The sequence below is a fragment of the Oncorhynchus kisutch genome, linkage group LG12 (genome assembly GCF_002021735.2).
Source record: "Oncorhynchus kisutch isolate 150728-3 linkage group LG12, Okis_V2, whole genome shotgun sequence".
Lineage (NCBI taxonomy): Eukaryota > Metazoa > Chordata > Actinopteri > Salmoniformes > Salmonidae > Oncorhynchus > Oncorhynchus kisutch.
Genome location: NC_034185.2, coordinates 9,016,077 through 9,033,038, shown reverse-complemented (window position 1 = coordinate 9,033,038; position 16,962 = coordinate 9,016,077). Strand labels below are relative to the sequence as shown.

The 16,962-nt window shown below is 46.1% G+C and overlaps 1 protein-coding gene across 1 annotated transcript in view; it reads left to right on the top strand.

The window, feature by feature from the left end:
- LOC109878706 (thrombospondin-1-like) overlaps positions 1-16,510 on the top strand; it is a 22,076-nt gene extending 5,566 nt beyond the window's left edge. Inside the window, exons 8-22 of the mRNA XM_031836822.1 lie at positions 1,069-1,165; positions 2,965-3,138; positions 4,219-4,395; positions 4,650-4,823; positions 5,023-5,303; positions 5,593-5,811; positions 6,055-6,162; positions 7,170-7,329; positions 7,704-7,822; positions 12,234-12,468; positions 12,617-12,844; positions 12,987-13,258; positions 13,347-13,444; positions 13,558-13,697; positions 13,853-16,510. Coding sequence (XP_031692682.1) covers positions 1,069-1,165; positions 2,965-3,138; positions 4,219-4,395; positions 4,650-4,823; positions 5,023-5,303; positions 5,593-5,811; positions 6,055-6,162; positions 7,170-7,329; positions 7,704-7,822; positions 12,234-12,468; positions 12,617-12,844; positions 12,987-13,258; positions 13,347-13,444; positions 13,558-13,697; positions 13,853-13,860 — 2,490 coding nt within the window. The 3' untranslated portion in view covers positions 13,861-16,510. The remainder of the gene's footprint in view (positions 1-1,068; positions 1,166-2,964; positions 3,139-4,218; positions 4,396-4,649; positions 4,824-5,022; positions 5,304-5,592; positions 5,812-6,054; positions 6,163-7,169; positions 7,330-7,703; positions 7,823-12,233; positions 12,469-12,616; positions 12,845-12,986; positions 13,259-13,346; positions 13,445-13,557; positions 13,698-13,852) is intronic.
- The last annotated feature ends 452 nt before the right edge of the window (positions 16,511-16,962 follow it).

The following is a 16,962-nucleotide window of genomic DNA, read 5'->3' as shown; positions in this document are numbered from 1 at the left end:
TCGGGGGTTTGAACTTGCAACCTTCTGGTTACTAGGCCAACGCTCTAACCACTAGGCCACCCTGCCACCCCAAACTGGTGTCCCTGGAACCTACTAGCCTACTCCGTTCAAAGGCACTTCATCAATTCACCCTCTGAATGGCGCACATACACAATCCGTGTCTCAATATTATCAAGGCTTAAACATCCATCTGTAACCTGTCTCCTCCCCTTCGTCATGGAAAGAGCAGGTGTTCATGTTTTGTACACTCAGTGTGTACAGTGCTGTTTTCATAGTGTGCAGTGCTGTTTTCATAGTGTACAGTGCTGTTTTCATAGTGTGCAGTGCTGTTTTCATAGTGTACAGTGCTGTTTTCATAGTATGCAGTGCTGTTTTCATACTGTACAGTGCTGTTTTCATAGTGTGCAGTGCTGTTTTCATAGTGTACAGTGCTGTTTTCATAGTGTACAGTGCTGTTTTCATAGTGTACAGTGCTGTTTTCATAGTGTACAGTGCTGTTTTTATAGTGTACAGTGCTGTTTTCATAGTGTACAGTGCTGTTTTCATAGTGTACAGTGCTGTTTTCATAGTGTACAGTGCTGTTTTCATAGTGTACAGTGCTGTTTTCATAGTGTGCAGTGCTGTTTTCATAGTGTGCAGTGCTGTTTTCATAGTGTGCAGTGCTGTTTTCATAGTGTGCAGTGCTGTTTTCATAGTGTACAGTGCTGTTTTCATAGTGTACAGTGCTGTTTTCATAGTGTACAGTGCTGTTTTCATAGTGTGCAGTGCTGTTTTCATAGTGTGCAGTGTTGTTTTCATATTGTGCAGTGCTGTTTTCATAGTGTGCAGTGTTGTTTTCATAGTGTACAGTGCTGTTTTCATAGTGTACAGTGCTGTTTTCATAGTGTGCAGTGTTGTTTTCATAGTGTACAGTGCTGTTTTTATAGTGTGGCTGCTAATGTAAAAACGTCTTTAGAAAATACATTTGATAGATTCTTCTTCTTTTTTTACCACCTACCTGAGTGACGACACGTTCTTCAAGTTCAAGAAATGACCTAGTCCTTTGTCACTGTCTCCGCCCCTCTGCAGAACTCTGCCACCGTATGCCGCAAGATCTCCTGCCCACTGATCCCCTGTGCCAACGCCACCGTGTCTGATGGAGAGTGTTGCCCGCGCTGTGGAACACGTACGTTTCTCTATTCTCCATTGTTCCAACTCTAGAATTAGAATGAACGATTCTGATTCTATGGTTCCATTTGTGTCGTTCCAACTTCCAACAAAACTATTCAGCTCTCAGGAAGTAACATAAAACATACAAACAAAGGTTTACAGTATACTACTGTATTATGAACCCAAAGCTTGTTCTGTTTTACTGTAAATCTATGAATGGCCTGAGTTGTCCTAAGGCTTTAATGTCTCTAAGACAAACAGGCCATTTCAAACAACACTCCCATTTACTGCCAGCTATTTGGACCTCCTTCACCAACTAAAGCATGAAACCACAACAACTTTTCTGGATGTAAAGGTTTCTATTCAAGAAAACCAAATTCATTTTAAGGGTGATTTAAGTTCTCTGGCTCGTCAACGTATGACTGTGTCGGGAACATTGGTGTGTTATCCACCCCAAAACATCTTTGAATCTTCAACTTTTAATGGCTATAATTTGGCCAAATTGGTTTAAGTGGGATGGAAAATTGTTGGGCTGTTCAGCGCTGCCATCCTACACTCAAGAACAAGTGACATTTCCCACATACCTAAGACAGCAGTGGCCCCTGAAATCTAAAGACACATGGAGAACCTCTACCTTGGTCACTCAACATTTTTTTTCCCTTTGGGTTTTCTCCTGCCCCTGAAATTCCTGGAGTGGGCCATCTCTCTGACTCTATACACACACACACACACACACACACACACACACACACACACACACACACACACACACACACACACACACACACACACACACACACACACACACACACACACACACACACACCTCACACACACCTCACACACACCTCACACACACCTCACACACACCCCGGGGTTAAACTCAGTACATTAGACTGGAGCTTTAAGATCTTTAAGAGCTTATAACCCTAATTTTCTGCTTGGGGACTCTGCAGTCCAATAGCTCTCTCATTGTCTCCCTCTCTCTCCTCCTCCTCGCTCCTTCCCTCCCTCCCTCCCTCCCTCTCCTCGCTCTTCCCCTCCCTCTCCTCACTCCTCCCCTCCCTCCTCGCTCCTTCCCTCCCTCCCTCTCCTCGCTCCTTCCCTCTCTCCCTCTCCTCGCTCCTTCCCTCTCTCCCTCTCCTCGCTCCTTCCCTCTCTCCCTCTCCTCGCTCCTTCCCTCCCTCCCTCTCCTCGCTCCTTCCCTCCCTCCCTCTCCTCGCTCTTCCCCTCCCTCTCCTCGCTCCTTCCCTCCCTCCCCTCGCTCCTTCCCTCTCACCTCCTCCTCCTCGCTCCTTCCCTCTCACCTCCTCCTCCTCGCTCCTTCCCTCTCTCCTTCCTTTCTTCCTCTACCTCCTCTCCCTCGCTCCTCTTCCATCTATCCTCGCTCTTCCCCTCCCTCTCCTCGCTCTTTCCCTCCCTCTCCTCGCTCCTTCCCTCTCACCTCCTCCTCCTCGCTCCTTCCCTCTCTCCTTCCTTTCTTCCTCTACCTCCTCTCCCTCGCTCCTCTTCCATCTATCCTCACTCTTTCTCGCTCCTCCCCTCCCTTCCTCCTCTCCCTCCCTCTCTCCTTCCTTTCTTCCTCTACCTCCTCTCCCTCGCTCCTCTTCGATCTATCCTCGCTCTTCCTCTCCCTCTCCTCGCTCCTTCCCTCCCTCTCCTCGCTCCTTCCCTCTCACCTCCTCCTCCTCCTCGCTCCTTCCCTCTCTCCTTCCTTTCTTCCTCTACCTCCTCTCCCCTCTTCCATCTATCCTCACTCTTTCTCGCTCCTCCCCTCCCTTCCTCCTCTCCCTCCTTCTCTCGATGTCTCTATAGTGAGTGACTATGCGGAGGACGGCTGGTCCCTCTGGTCTGAATGGACACACTGTTCCGTGTCTTGTGGGCGGGGCATTCAGCAGAGGGGCCGTTCCTGCGACCGCATCAACAACAACTGCGAGGGAACCTCCGTCCAAACCAGGGACTGCTACCTTCAGGAGTGTGACAAACGCTGTGAGTTCAGTGTAAACATGACAAACGACCAAACAAATCACATTCATCAATCGTCACTGTTACGAATCCCTTTTGGCCCGACAGACTAGGGGGGATGGTAATGAGACCCGTAACATAACTCATGCAAATTATAATTGTGACAAAGTAAAAGTGTGAACGAAATAACCACTACAACTGAAATCTACCGTCAAACTCTAGGTTTATTTATAAACACACGGTAATGGGGGGGAGCAGGAAAAGGGGCTGAGCTGGACCGAAGGAATGAAACAATAAATATACAAAAACACCCCTAAGCTAGACTAGCCTACTTTAACAACAGCTAACTAACTAACCAAAAACACCCCTAAGCTAGACTAGCCTACTTTAACAACAGCTAACTAACTAACCAAAAATACAGTGGGTGGTCCGCCCAGTTCTAACTAGTGTATTTAACAAAGTTCACCTACGGGTAGTGTATGCCCATGGGCGACTTGTCTTGGTTTCCCCCTTTTCCCACCAGCAACAAACAAACACCATAACCAAAAACAATACTCACAGGTGATGACAAAGTGCTATGGAGGTGCTCAAACAAAAGAGAGGTTAAGACACAAAGAGCGAGTGAAACACAGAGACCTACAGACATGGCATTAACAGAGAGATTGAGCTATAGAGCAAACAAATGATGGGGTTTTTAAACCATGGGGAAGGAACTGTGATAGGGTAGGAAACAGGAGGAGGTGTGTCTTCTGATTGATGATTGATTGTTGACTGATTGGGGAGTGATGATTTTCACCTGTGAGGGGAGAAGGAGAGAAAAGAAACACACACACAGGATACACACACACACAGGATAACTGTATCCGTAACAGTCACACAGGGAAACTTCTATCACAGATTTGTATCCATGGTGATAGAAACGATAGACCTGCACCCACATCTAAGTATCCATCCACAGATCAGCCACCTGTGTCTCTACAGAGCAACAAGTCACTGCCATAACACATATTTTACCCTGTTTTGACTGGACAATGACCCATAACCAAGTTTCTCATTGACCCCTGACCTTTAACCTCTGACCCCTGCTCTGTGTTGTCCCTCCAGTCAAGCAGGACGGCGCCTGGAGCCACTGGTCCCCCTGGTCTTCCTGCTCGGTCACCTGTGGGGCGGGTGTCATCACCCGTATTCGCCTCTGCAACTCCCCCACACCCCAGCTGGGAGGCAAGGACTGCCAAGGAGAGGGAAGACAGACCGAGAAGTGCACCAAGTCACCCTGCCCCGGTGAGTACCATTAGTCACAGGCTTTTATGCACAAGACCTGGGTCATCTCCTGATGTCAAATGCCTTTTCATGCACACCACACCGCAGATTGTCACTGTTTGTTTGGCAAGTCAACAAACAAGAATTTGTCTAAAGAAACAAAAACTGTCACTCAGGCTACTTGTCATTGTGTCTATTTAATACAACACAGACCCTACTAGGGACACCACGTACACCTGTACTGACCTGTACCTGTCTCTCTTCTTCACTCTCAGTCAACGGTAACTGGGGACCCTGGTCGCTATGGGATACCTGCTCTTCCACCTGTGGGGGAGGAGCCCAGACACGTAAACGTCTCTGCAACGACCCCGCCCCCAAATATGGTGGCAAGGAGTGCCAGGGTGACTCCAAGGCCACTCAGCTGTGCAACAGGAACGCCTGTCCCGTCGGTGAGTAGCAGGCGCTGGATGAGTAGCCGACGTCTCTTATAACTCCTACATGCTGTGAATTAGTTGCTAAAATTGTCGGTTTTAGACAGTTTAGTACACTAACACTTTCAAAATTTAAAAGTCTACTTAAACACAGACAGCACTTAGTACTTAGAAGCAGTCAGTAATCAGTACTGAAAGCCAATGTCTCTCTCCTCAGATGGTTGTCTGTCTAACCCCTGCTTTCCTGGGACCAAGTGCACCAGCGTTCCCGATGGAACATGGAGTTGTGGGAAATGCCCCACTGGTTACTCTGGTGACGGCATCAAGTGCAAGGACATTGACGAGTGTAAAGAGGTTCCTGACGCTTGCTTCGTGTTCAACGGAGTCCACCGCTGTGAGAACACTGACCCTGGTTACAACTGTCTGCCCTGTCCCGCACGCTACTCTGGACCTCAGCCCTTCGGCAGGGGAGTGGAGGAGGCCACCGCCAAGAAACAGGTAGGTAGCATCACCTGGTGCTGTGGACTACAGCTGGGATGATAGTCCTGTCATACTGTATCTCTGTCCTCAGTTGATTTAGAACTTTAGAAATATGGAATTTAGAATTAAGAATTTGGAATTTACAAGGTCAAAGATCGCTTTACAAAAGCCTAGCTTTTCTTTGTCCAGATCATACTGCCAACTCTGTTACATGGCGGTCAGCAGATTGTGCTCTTTGAAAACAAAGCCAGGTAGCCACAATATTTCCCGGCTTGTCTGACCAACTCTTCTATTCCGTTTACTCCAGGTGTGTACACCACGTAACCCCTGCTTGGATGGGAGCCACGACTGCAACAAGAACGCACGCTGTAACTACCTGGGACACTTTGCCGATCCCATGTACCGCTGTGAGTGTAAGCCTGGCTATGCCGGAAACGGACACATCTGTGGTGAGGACACGGACCTGGACGGATGGCCCAACCAAGACCTGGTCTGTGTGGAGAACGCCACCTACCACTGCAAGAAGGTATGCACTTCCTGACTCGTATAGATCCCTGAATAGGTCCAGCTTGCTGTTTAACTAGTAAAAACCACACATCCCTTTTGAGTGACGTGCCAATGCAGACTGCAATTAGAAAGAACAAATCTTTTCGAAAGAAAAACAAAAAAACGGGTACATTTAATGTCTTAAAGGAATATTACAATAGTTAAATATAATATTCATGCTTGTTGACTACATCGTACGTATGATGGGACTTTTATTTTGTAGGACAACTGCCCCAACCTTCCCAACTCAGGCCAAGAAGACTACGACAAGGATGGTGTTGGTGACGCGTGTGACAACGATGATGACAACGATGGCATTCCTGACGACAGGGTAAGTGAAGAATTAATCATTGATTCACTCATTGAAGGTCTGAAGTCCTACCCCTTACTGAGAGAAATGAATCCAGGTTATGGGTGGCTCTTGGGTGGTCAGTGTGTGTGTGTGTGTGTGTGTGTGTGTGTGTGTGTGTGTGTGTGTGTGTGTGTGTGTGTGTGTGTCTGTGTGTGTGTGTGTGTGTGTGTCTGTGTCTGTGTGTGTGTGTCTGTGTGTGTGTGTGTGTGTGTCTGTGTGTGTCTGTGTGTGTCTGTGTGTGTCTGTGTGTGTCTGTGTCTGTGTGTGTGTGTGTGTGTTCAGCTTTGGCAGTGAGACATAAATGTGGTTTTACATTCATCATTCATGCTGTGAAATAAGGGAAAGGAAAACAAAAAAGAAAACCACATTTTTTTTGCCTTCAGAGACAAAGCTCAAATCCCAACACAGAGGTACCACTCTGAACGAGCCGCGGTGTAAACTGCTAGTCCTAACATTATATTTGGGACCGGGCCTAAATAGGCAACATGCTTTCATCCTTCCTCTCTCTATATAGGTTACACAGACCACAGCAAGTTAAAAGCACAGTATCTGAAATGAATATATCATGTCAGATGTTTTCCTAAGCAAGGCAGTGGACACAACTGATTCTTCTGGCGGTTCTGAGGCTGGAGTAATTGAATAGTGCTCTCTCCCTCCCCCCCTCTCTCTCCCTCCCCCTCTATCGCTCCCTCTCTCCATCTCTCTTCCTCCCCCTTTCTCTCTCCCCCTCTCTCTCTCCCTCTCCCCCTCTCTCTCTCCCCCCCTCTCTCTCCCTCCCCTCTCTCTCTTTCCCCCTCTATCTCTCCCTCTCTCCCTCTCTCTTTCTCGCTCTCTCCAACCTCCGTCTCTCTGCCTCTCTCCCCTCCTTTCTCTCCCCCCTCTCTCTCCCTTCCCACTCAATTTCTCTCCTCTGCCTCTCTCTTTCTCCCTCCCTCTCTCGCTCCCCATCTACCCTTCTCTCCCCCCCCCCCCTCCCCTCTCTACAGGATAACTGCCCGTTCGTGTACAACCCCAGGCAATATGACTATGACAGAGATGATGTTGGAGATCGTTGTGATAACTGTCCTTACAACAGCAACCCTGACCAGACTGACACAGACAACAACGGGGAAGGAGACGCCTGCTCTGTGGACATTGATGGAGATGGTGTGACTCTAAACCTTCTTAGTTGGACTCTGACCTAAGAGACTCTGACCTAAGAGACTCTGACCGAAGAGACTCTGACCTAAGAGACTCTGACCTAAGAGACTCTGACCTAAGAGACTCTGACCTAAGAGACTCTGACCTAAGAGTCTCTGACCTAAGAGACTCTAACGTTGCTTATCTGTCCCTATTTAAGACCTATACGATATAATGTACATGCTGTAGATTGGTGTTGAATGCAGGTACCACACCACACAAACCAAGTGCAAATTGACAGTATGCACAATCATGCATTCCATTACTAGCTCAACTACAAGTAATTTTCCTCACCTTCCTCCTCTTCCCCTGAATAACAACTAATGTGATTGGTCCAACAGGTATTCTGAATGAGAAAGACAACTGCCCGTACGTCTACAACGTGGACCAGCGAGACACTGACCTGGATGGTGTGGGAGACATGTGTGACAACTGTCCTCTGGAACACAACCCTGACCAGGTGTGTGTACATACACTTACAACCTATTCCACACACACACACACACACACGTGCAGTCAGAGATGCGTAGGCGTACACACGCATGCCACTATCACAAACACTGTCTGTCATTCTAGAAGAACTCTCTCTGTTGAGTGATCGCTGCACTGGGTCGCTGTCCCGGGTCACTGTGCTGGGTCGATGCACTGGGTCACTGTGCTGGGTCGCTGCACTGGGTAGATGTAATGGGTCGCTGTACTGGGTCACTGTACTGGGTCGCTGCACTGGGTCACTGTGCTGGGTAGCTGCACTGGGTAGATGTAATGGGTCACTGTACTGGGTGGATGTAATGGGTCGCTGTACTGGGTCACTGTACTGGGTAGATGTAATGGGTCACTGTACTGGGTAGATGTAATGGGTCGCTGTACTGGGTCGCTGCACTGGGTAGATGTAATGGGTCGCTGTACTGGGTAGATGTAATGGGTCGCTGTACTGGGTAGATGTAATGGGTCACTGTACTGGGTCACTGCACTGGGTAGATGTAATGGGTCACTGCACTGGGTAGATGTAATGGGTCACTGTACTGGGTAGATGTAATGGGTCGCTGCACTGGGTCGCTGTACTGGGTAGATGTAATGGGTCGCTGCACTGGGTCACTGCACTGGGTAGATGTAATGGGTCACTGCACTGGGTAGATGTAATGGGTCACTGCACTGGGTAGATGTAATGGGTCACTGTACTGGGTCGCTGTACTGGGTCGCTGTACTGGGTCGCTGTAATGGGTAGATGTAATGGGTCGCTGTACTGGGTCGCTGTACTGGGTCGCTGTACTGGGTCGCTGTAATGGGTAGATGTAATGGGTCACTGTACTGGGTCGCTGTACTGGGTAGATGTAATGGGTCACTGTACTGGGTCGCTGTACTGGGTAGATGTAATGGGTCACTGTACTGGGTCACTGTACTGGGTCGCTGTACTGGGTAGATGTAATGGGTCACTGTACTGGGTCACTGTACTGGGTCGCTGTACTGGGTAGATGTAATGGGTCACTGTACTGGGTCGCTGTACTGGGTAGATGTAATGGGTCACTGTACTGGGTCACTGTACTGGGTAGATATAATGGGTCGCTGTACTGGGTCGCTGTACTGGGTCACTGTAATGGGTAGATGTAATGGGTCGCTGTACTGGGTCGCTGCACTGGGTCGCTGTACTGGGTAGATGTAATGGGTCACTGTACTGGGTTGCTGCACTGGGTAGATGTAATGGGTCACTGTACTGGGTCGCTGTACTGGGTAGATGTAATGGGTCACTGTAGTGGGTCGCTGTACTGGGTAGATGTAATGGGTCACTGTACTGGGTCACTGTACTGGGTCGCTGTACTGGGTAGATGTAATGGGTCACTGTACTGGGTCACTGTTCTGGCTAGATGTAATGGGTCGCTGTACTGGGTAGATGTACTGGGTCACTGTTCTGGGTAGATGTAATGGGTAGATGTAATGGGTCACTGTACTGGGTCACTGTCCTGGGTCGCTGTACTGGGTCACTGTACTGGGTCACTGTAATGGGTCACTGTACTGGGTAGATGTAATGGGTCACTGTACTGGGTCGCTGTACTGGGTCGATGCACTGGGTAGATGTAATGGGTCACTGTACTGGGTCGCTGTACTGGGTAGATGTAATGGGTCACTGTACTGGGTCACTGTACTGGGTCGCTTTACTGGGTCACTGTACTGGGTCACTGTAATGGGTCACTGTACTGGGTAGATGTAATGGGTCACTGTACTGTGTCGCTGTACTGGGTAGATGTAATGGGTCAAATCAAATCAAATTTTATTTGTCACATACACATGGTTAGCAGATGTTAATGCGAGTGTAGTGAAATGCTTGTGCTTCTAGTTCCGACAATGCAGTAATAACCAACAAGTAATCTAACTAACAATTCCAAAACTACTGTCTTATACACAGTGTAAGGAGATAAGAATATGTACATAAGGATATATGAATGAGTGATGGTACAGAGCAGCATAGGCAAGATACAGTAGATGGTATCGAGTACAGTATATACATATGAGATGAGTATGTAAACAAAGTGGCATAGTTAAAGTGGCTAGTGATACATGTATTACATAAGGATGCAGTCGATGATATAGAGTACAGTATATACGTATGCATATGAGATGAATAATGTAGGGTAAGTAACATTATATAAGGTAGCATTGTTTAAAGTGGCTAGTGATATATTTACATCATTTCCCATCAATTCCCATTATTAAAGTGGCTGGAGTTGAGTCAGTGTCAGTGTCAGTGTGTTGGCAGCAGCCACTCAATGTTAGTGGTGGCTGTTTAACAGTCTGATGGCCTTGAGATAGAAGCTGTACTGGGTCGCTGTACTGGGTCGCTGTACTGGGTCACTGTAATGGGTCACTGTACTGGGTAGATGTAATGGGTCACTGTACTGGGTCACTGTACTGGGTCGCTGTACTGGGTCACTGTACTGGGTCACTGTACTGGGTCGCTGTACTGGGTCACTGTACTGGGTAGATGTAATGGGTCACTGTAATGGGTCACTGTACTGGTAGCTGTACTGAGTAGATGTAATGGGTCACTGTACTGGGTCACTGTACTGGGTCGCTGTACTGGGTCACTGTACTGGGTCGCTGTACTGGGTCACTGTACTGGGTAGATGTAATGGGTCACTGTACTGGGTAGATGTAATGGGTCACTGTAATGGGTCACTGTACTGGTAGCTGTACTGGGTAGATGTAATGGGTCACTGTACTGGGTCACTGTACTGGGTCGCTGTACTGGGTCACTGTACTGGGTCGCTGTACTGGGTCACTGTACTGGGTAGATGTAATGGGTCACTGTAATGGGTCACTGTACTGGTAGCTGTACTGGGTAGATGTAATGGGTCACTGTACTGGGTCACTGTAATGGGTCACTGTACTGGGTCACTGTAATGGGTCACTGTACTGGGTCGCTGTACTGGGTCACTGTACTGGGTAGATGTAATGGGTCACTGTAATGGGTCACTGTACTGGGTCACTGTACTGGGTAGATGTAATGGGTCACTGTACTGGGTCACTGTACTGGGTAGCTGTACTGGGTAGATGTAATGGGTCACTGTACTGGGTAGATGTAATGGGTCACTGTAATGGGTCACTGTACTGGTAGCTGTACTGGGTAGATGTAATGGGTCACTGTACTGGGTCACTGTACTGGGTCGCTGTACTGGGTAGATGTAATGGGTCACTGTAATGGGTCACTGTACTGGTAGCTGTACTGGGTAGATGTAATGGGTCACTGTACTGGGTCACTGTACTGGTAGCTGTAAGTCTAGGCTGCATCATGCCATGTTAAGGTGGAGTTATATCCTCTGCAGCTCAGGGGCACATACAGCATGCACAGGGAGCCAGGCTTTTCAATGGGGCATTGACATTGGCTTTGACTGCTCAGAAGGAAAGGTGGAGTGATGGAGGGGTAGAGGCCAGGGTGGGGCCCCGGGCTGGTTGTTATTACCCAGGAATGGGCTCGCCCCTGGATGTATGCGTGCCCCGTCGGGCGTCGGCACATACACAAGCCCCGTGTGGATCCCACCTGTGCCATGCTAGACTGACGACCAGGAATGTGTTCGGAACAACAGGACTCAGTTAGGGGGGAAATGGGCGGAATTCACACCAATCCAATCCTTCCCTCTCTCCCTCCCTCGCCTCGTGTGAGGTAATGAAATCTGTGTGTAGTCTTGCCAAGCAGCAGGCACAGGAGATTCATGTCTGCAGGGATATGGCTAGAATGCTTCTGTCTGTGGAAAGACCTGCCTACTGGTGCTAGTGGAGGAGAGGAGGAGAGAGGGAAGAATGGAGGGAAGGAGGAGGAGCGAAGGAAGGAAGGAGGAAGAGAGAAGGGGTGTGTTTATAGGGTACAGGGTTTATAGAATACTTTGATTGTCAGCAGATGAAAAGCTCCACCAGAAGACAAATTGATCTTGGCAGGTTTAGAGAGGGGAGAGTAAACAGAGCATGGGGATAGTCCATCATGAGAGGAGAGATATTATGAAATGAGAGGTTAAACGAATGGTACAGCTGGAAATCCAATCAGCATCAGGTGTCATTATCTTCCCCATGTTCTACACTTTACCTGTAGGGAGGAAACACAAAACAGACCCTAGATCAGTGTCAAAGGAGATCTACAGTAGGAGTCTAGGAGAGGAGCACAGAATTTACCCCACATCGGTGTCTCAGGGCAACTCACAGTATGTTAACTAATCTCCACCAACTCACAGTATGTTAACTAATCTCCACCAACTCACAGTATGTTAACTAATCTCCACCAACTCACAATATGCTAAGTAATCTTCACCAACAGGTGTATCTACTGTGTTGCAACCACTAACATTAGCTAGCATGCTAATGTAGATCGCCATTTACCTCTACAGGTTGACTCTGATGACGACCGTGTGGGAGACAAGTGTGACAGCAACCAGGACATCGATGAGGACGGCCACCAGAATAACCTGGACAACTGCCCCTACATCCCCAACGCTAACCAGGCCGACCATGACAAAGACGGCAAGGGAGACGCCTGCGACCACGATGACGACAACGACGGGATCCCTGATGAGAAAGACAACTGCAGACTGGCCTTCAACCCTGACCAGCTCGACTCTGATGGTGAGTTAGATGAAGAATAGGAGAGATACGAGATAAAATTGGAGTTCAATTTCTTATTCAACTAATAAAGTTCTCGACATTAGTTAATGGTTAAGTTCATTAGCTGCTTCATCCTAAAACATGTAATTTACTTCCAATCTTCTTCCAGGTGACGGTCGCGGAGATGTTTGCAAAGATGATTTTGACCAAGACAACGTCCCTGACATCTACGACGTGTGTCCGGAGAACTTTGACATCAGCGAAACGGACTTCAGGAAGTTCCAGATGGTTCCCCTGGACCCCAAGGGAACGTCCCAGATTGACCCCAACTGGGTGGTCAGACATCAAGGCAAAGAGCTGGTCCAGACCGTCAACTGTGACCCTGGCATTGCTGTTGGTGAGTGGATTGGTTGGGTGGTTGGTTGAATGGTGGGTGGCTTGATTGATTGATTCTAGACTTTGGGATATCTCAAAATAACCCAAGCCCAACAAAAAAAACACCATCCTCACTGACATCTTCTCTGTTTCTCCGTTCTCAGGTTTTGATGAGTTCAACTCTGTGGACTTCAGTGGTACCTTCTTCATCAACACAGAGCGAGATGATGACTACGCCGGCTTTGTGTTCGGCTACCAGTCCAGCTCCAGGTTCTACGTGGTGATGTGGAAGCAGATCACACAGACCTACTGGAACAACAAACCCACCAAGGCTCAGGGATACTCAGGACTGTCCATCAAGGTGGTCAACTCTACTACTGGACCTGGAGAGCACCTCAGGAACGCTCTCTGGCACACGGGCAACACCCCAGGACAGGTAAGATGGACAAACACACAAACACACACAGGAAACACCTCAGGACAACACCACCTAACTCTCCCTATATTTCTCCTTTCTTCTCTAGGTGAGGACTCTGTGGCATGACCCTAAGAATGTTGGCTGGAAAGACTTCACAGCCTACAGATGGCACCTGATCCACAGACCAAGAACAGGACACATCAGGTAAGCACTGGAGACTCATTGGCCTGGTGGAGAGTTCTGAGGCTTTCCATAATGCCAGTATTTACTGTATGTCCTCTGATGGTTTGTCTCAAGAGTCTTGTTTGTAATTTCAGAGTGGTCATGTACGAGGGGAAGAGGATCATGAAGGATTCCGGGAGCGTATACGACAAGACGTACGCAGGCGGAAGACTAGGTCTCTTTGTCTTCTCGCAAGAGATGGTATACTTCTCAGACCTCAAGTATGAATGCAGAGGTAAGCAACAAGGACATTTCTACATCTTACTATCTCCAACAACACTTGTTTAGTGGAATCTCTTTCACAATAGACTTATGTGAAATACCAGACCACATAACTTAACCTTTTTGTTCTAAGTTAATACTTGACTTTTGTCCTTTTTTTTTCTTCAGATGCATAATTGCACGGAGCAGGAAGCTCTTGGAACAATGCACCTTTCTGTATAAATATGAACGATATGTATTCCAATACAATGTCCAGGGACTGTTTTTTTCTACTCCTCTTTTCTTCTGCGGGACTCACACTGAAGGGGTAAATTGGGGGTAAATTGATGCTGGTTTGGACAGAGAACCATCCGGGTGACTGCCAGTCGAAGATCAGAGAAGCTACACCTACCCACCCAGAGCATGTAGAGACGGGGAAAAAAACAGCCCGTTTGCTTGGCCTGAGTGAGAGACTGACCGATGTTCCCAACCGTCCGGCGATCTCTCTCTGATCTGAAAGACCTCATTCATCCCTGTGCGGGGAAAGTCTCCCGATGGACAACTATGCACTTCCAAACTTTTACATCTCTCTCTCGCTATCCCTCTTTCTATCCATCTCTCTCTCGCTATCCCTCTTTCTATCCATCTCTCTCTCGCTATCCCTCTTTCTATCCATCTCTCTCTCGCTATCCCTCTTTCTATCCATCTCTCTCTCGCTATCCCTCTTTCTATCCATCTCTTTTTTGTTCTGGAATGGACGTCCCAAAGAAAGACTATGTGATGTTCTGTTTATAGAAAAAGAAATCTAGGCGGATGTAGGTTCTGAACGATACAACTCTGATGATGAGGGGTGTTTGGCTCAGTGGTTGAAGAACGCAATAAGACTTTTTTACTTTAAGTTTTGTCAGGAAAGGACTTGTAGTCCTTGGAAGTCAGTTGCGTAACAACAAGATATGGAGGATGGTGTATGTATGATGTATATACGTATGTTTGTGTGTAAATAAGAAGACATTTAACGCTTGCTTTTACCCCTCTATATATGTTCCCTTGGAGACAAAAGAAAACAAACCAAAATTAAAACGAGCCAAAATACTTTTTTGTCAAATACATGATTGCTTGTAGGCTTTGTGGCTGGCATTAAATTGATATAGTTCAGTTGAAATGGAACATAGTGATACTCAGGGTAAGATGGGAGCGGCCATCTTAGCATATCAAACCATTGCAGAAAATGACATGGGAGGGCCAATTAAAAAAGGGCATTGTCAGTGCCAGTAAATCAAAGCCATTCTGTCTATTACGACACTTTCCATTTCGAACATTAAATGTTACAAATATTTTGTTAATTTATTTTACAAATGTAAAAAGATCAAATTAGAAACATTGAACATCTTTAGAAGCTTAAAAAAATTAAATTTTGTTTGACGGTTGAGTTGAAGTAGCTAAAGTAGCCTAATGTGATTAGCATGAAGTTGTAAGTAACAAGAACATTTCCCAGGACATAGACATATCTGATATTGGAAGAAAGCTTAAATTCTTGTTAATATAACTGCACTGTCCAATTTACAAAAGCTATTACAATGAAATAATACCATGCTACTGTTTGAAGAAAGTGCACAGTTGTGAACTTAAATTTTTTTTAATAAACCAAATAAGCACATTTAGAAAGTCTTAAAACAAAAATGCAATGGTTCATTGGATCAGTCTAAAACGTTGCACAAGCACTGCTGCCATCTAGTGGCCAAAATCTCAATTGCGCCTTGGCTTTAATAATACATTATGGCCTTTCTCTTGCATTTCAAAAATGATGGTACGAAAAAGTACAAATGAAACGCATGTTTTTTCTTTGTATAATCTTTTTCCCAGATTTAATATGTTATATTCTCCTACATTAACTTAACATTTTCACAAACTTCAAAGTGTTTCCTTTCAAATGTCATCAATAATATGCATATCCTTGCTTCAGGTCCTGAGCTACAGGCAAATAGATTTGGGTATGTCATTTTAGGCAAAAAATACTTTGAGGAAGTAAAGACTATTCCCCAGTGTTCAAGGTGTAAACTGATCCAGAGTCAGTCAGACTGGTGCCTTTGGTGTCAGAAGTGGGATCTTACTCTAATCCCATTATAGCCATGGTTAGAACTAGGGCATCTGACTCAGAATGGCATGTATGTGACCGGTGTATCCTTTTCTTCTGAGATTAAAAACAAAGGAACCTTTGATGTACACATAATACCTCATTGCTGTTGTATAATTAATTTGATCGAGAAAAAAAAAGAAGATGTTTTTCTTTTTTTTCATTGTACGCTTACAGAATACGAATGGATCAACATCTTATTGCTACTGTACCATGAATCTGTAAATATTACTACTTTTCTTTTCAAAACAGACCCACCCCCCCCGCCCAACACCCCCCTACAGTAAAAAAAAAAACAGTCAAATGGGAGAGTTGTTTTTATATACATATTCTATTTTTGCTTTTGTGTCTTTTGTCCAGTGCTCTTTTAATGGATAAAGTATTGTTCTGTTTTGCTTTGTCTTTGCTGTTCTGTGTGTGAGAGATCGTTTCGTGTAGATAAATGCTATTTAAATAATTTATCAGGATTCGCTGCCTGCGGAAGGGGGCGTGTCCGTATGTATAAACGGTTTGCACACTGACATGAGGATGTTCTGTTTATCGTTTATATTTTTATTTTTACCGTTATTTTTGTACAATTTAGTGAGGCTTTGTTGTCTGTAAACATTTTTACTTAGTTGTGCAGTGTTTTAAAAAATGATGTTTTTATCCATAGCAATTATTTTGTTATATATATATATACTTCAGAAACAATAAATAGTTGTTGAAATCCATTCTCTCTCTGTATTCATGTCTTTTCACAAACACAATGTTATTCCATTATTTTCATCATTTAAAAAAAACTTTTATTTTAACCAGGCAAGTCAGTTAAGAACAAATTCTTATTTTCAATGACGGCCTAGGAACAGTGGGTTAACTGCCTGTTCAGGGGCAGAACGACAGATTTGTACCTTGTCAGGGGCTTTGAACTTGCAAACTTCCGGTTACTAGTCCAACACTCTAACCACTAGGCTACCCTATTGAATTGATATTTTTGTCTTAGACAAAACTAATACTAACTGCATAAAGTCTAAATATAGTGCATGGATTTGCAGCTGAGCAGAGTACAAGAGCATCCACGTAGAACACACAAGAGCATCCAGTGCAGGCTCAAAGTCCTCGTAGAACACACAAGAGCATCCAGTGCAGGCTCAAAGTCCACGTAGAACACACAAGAGCATCCAGT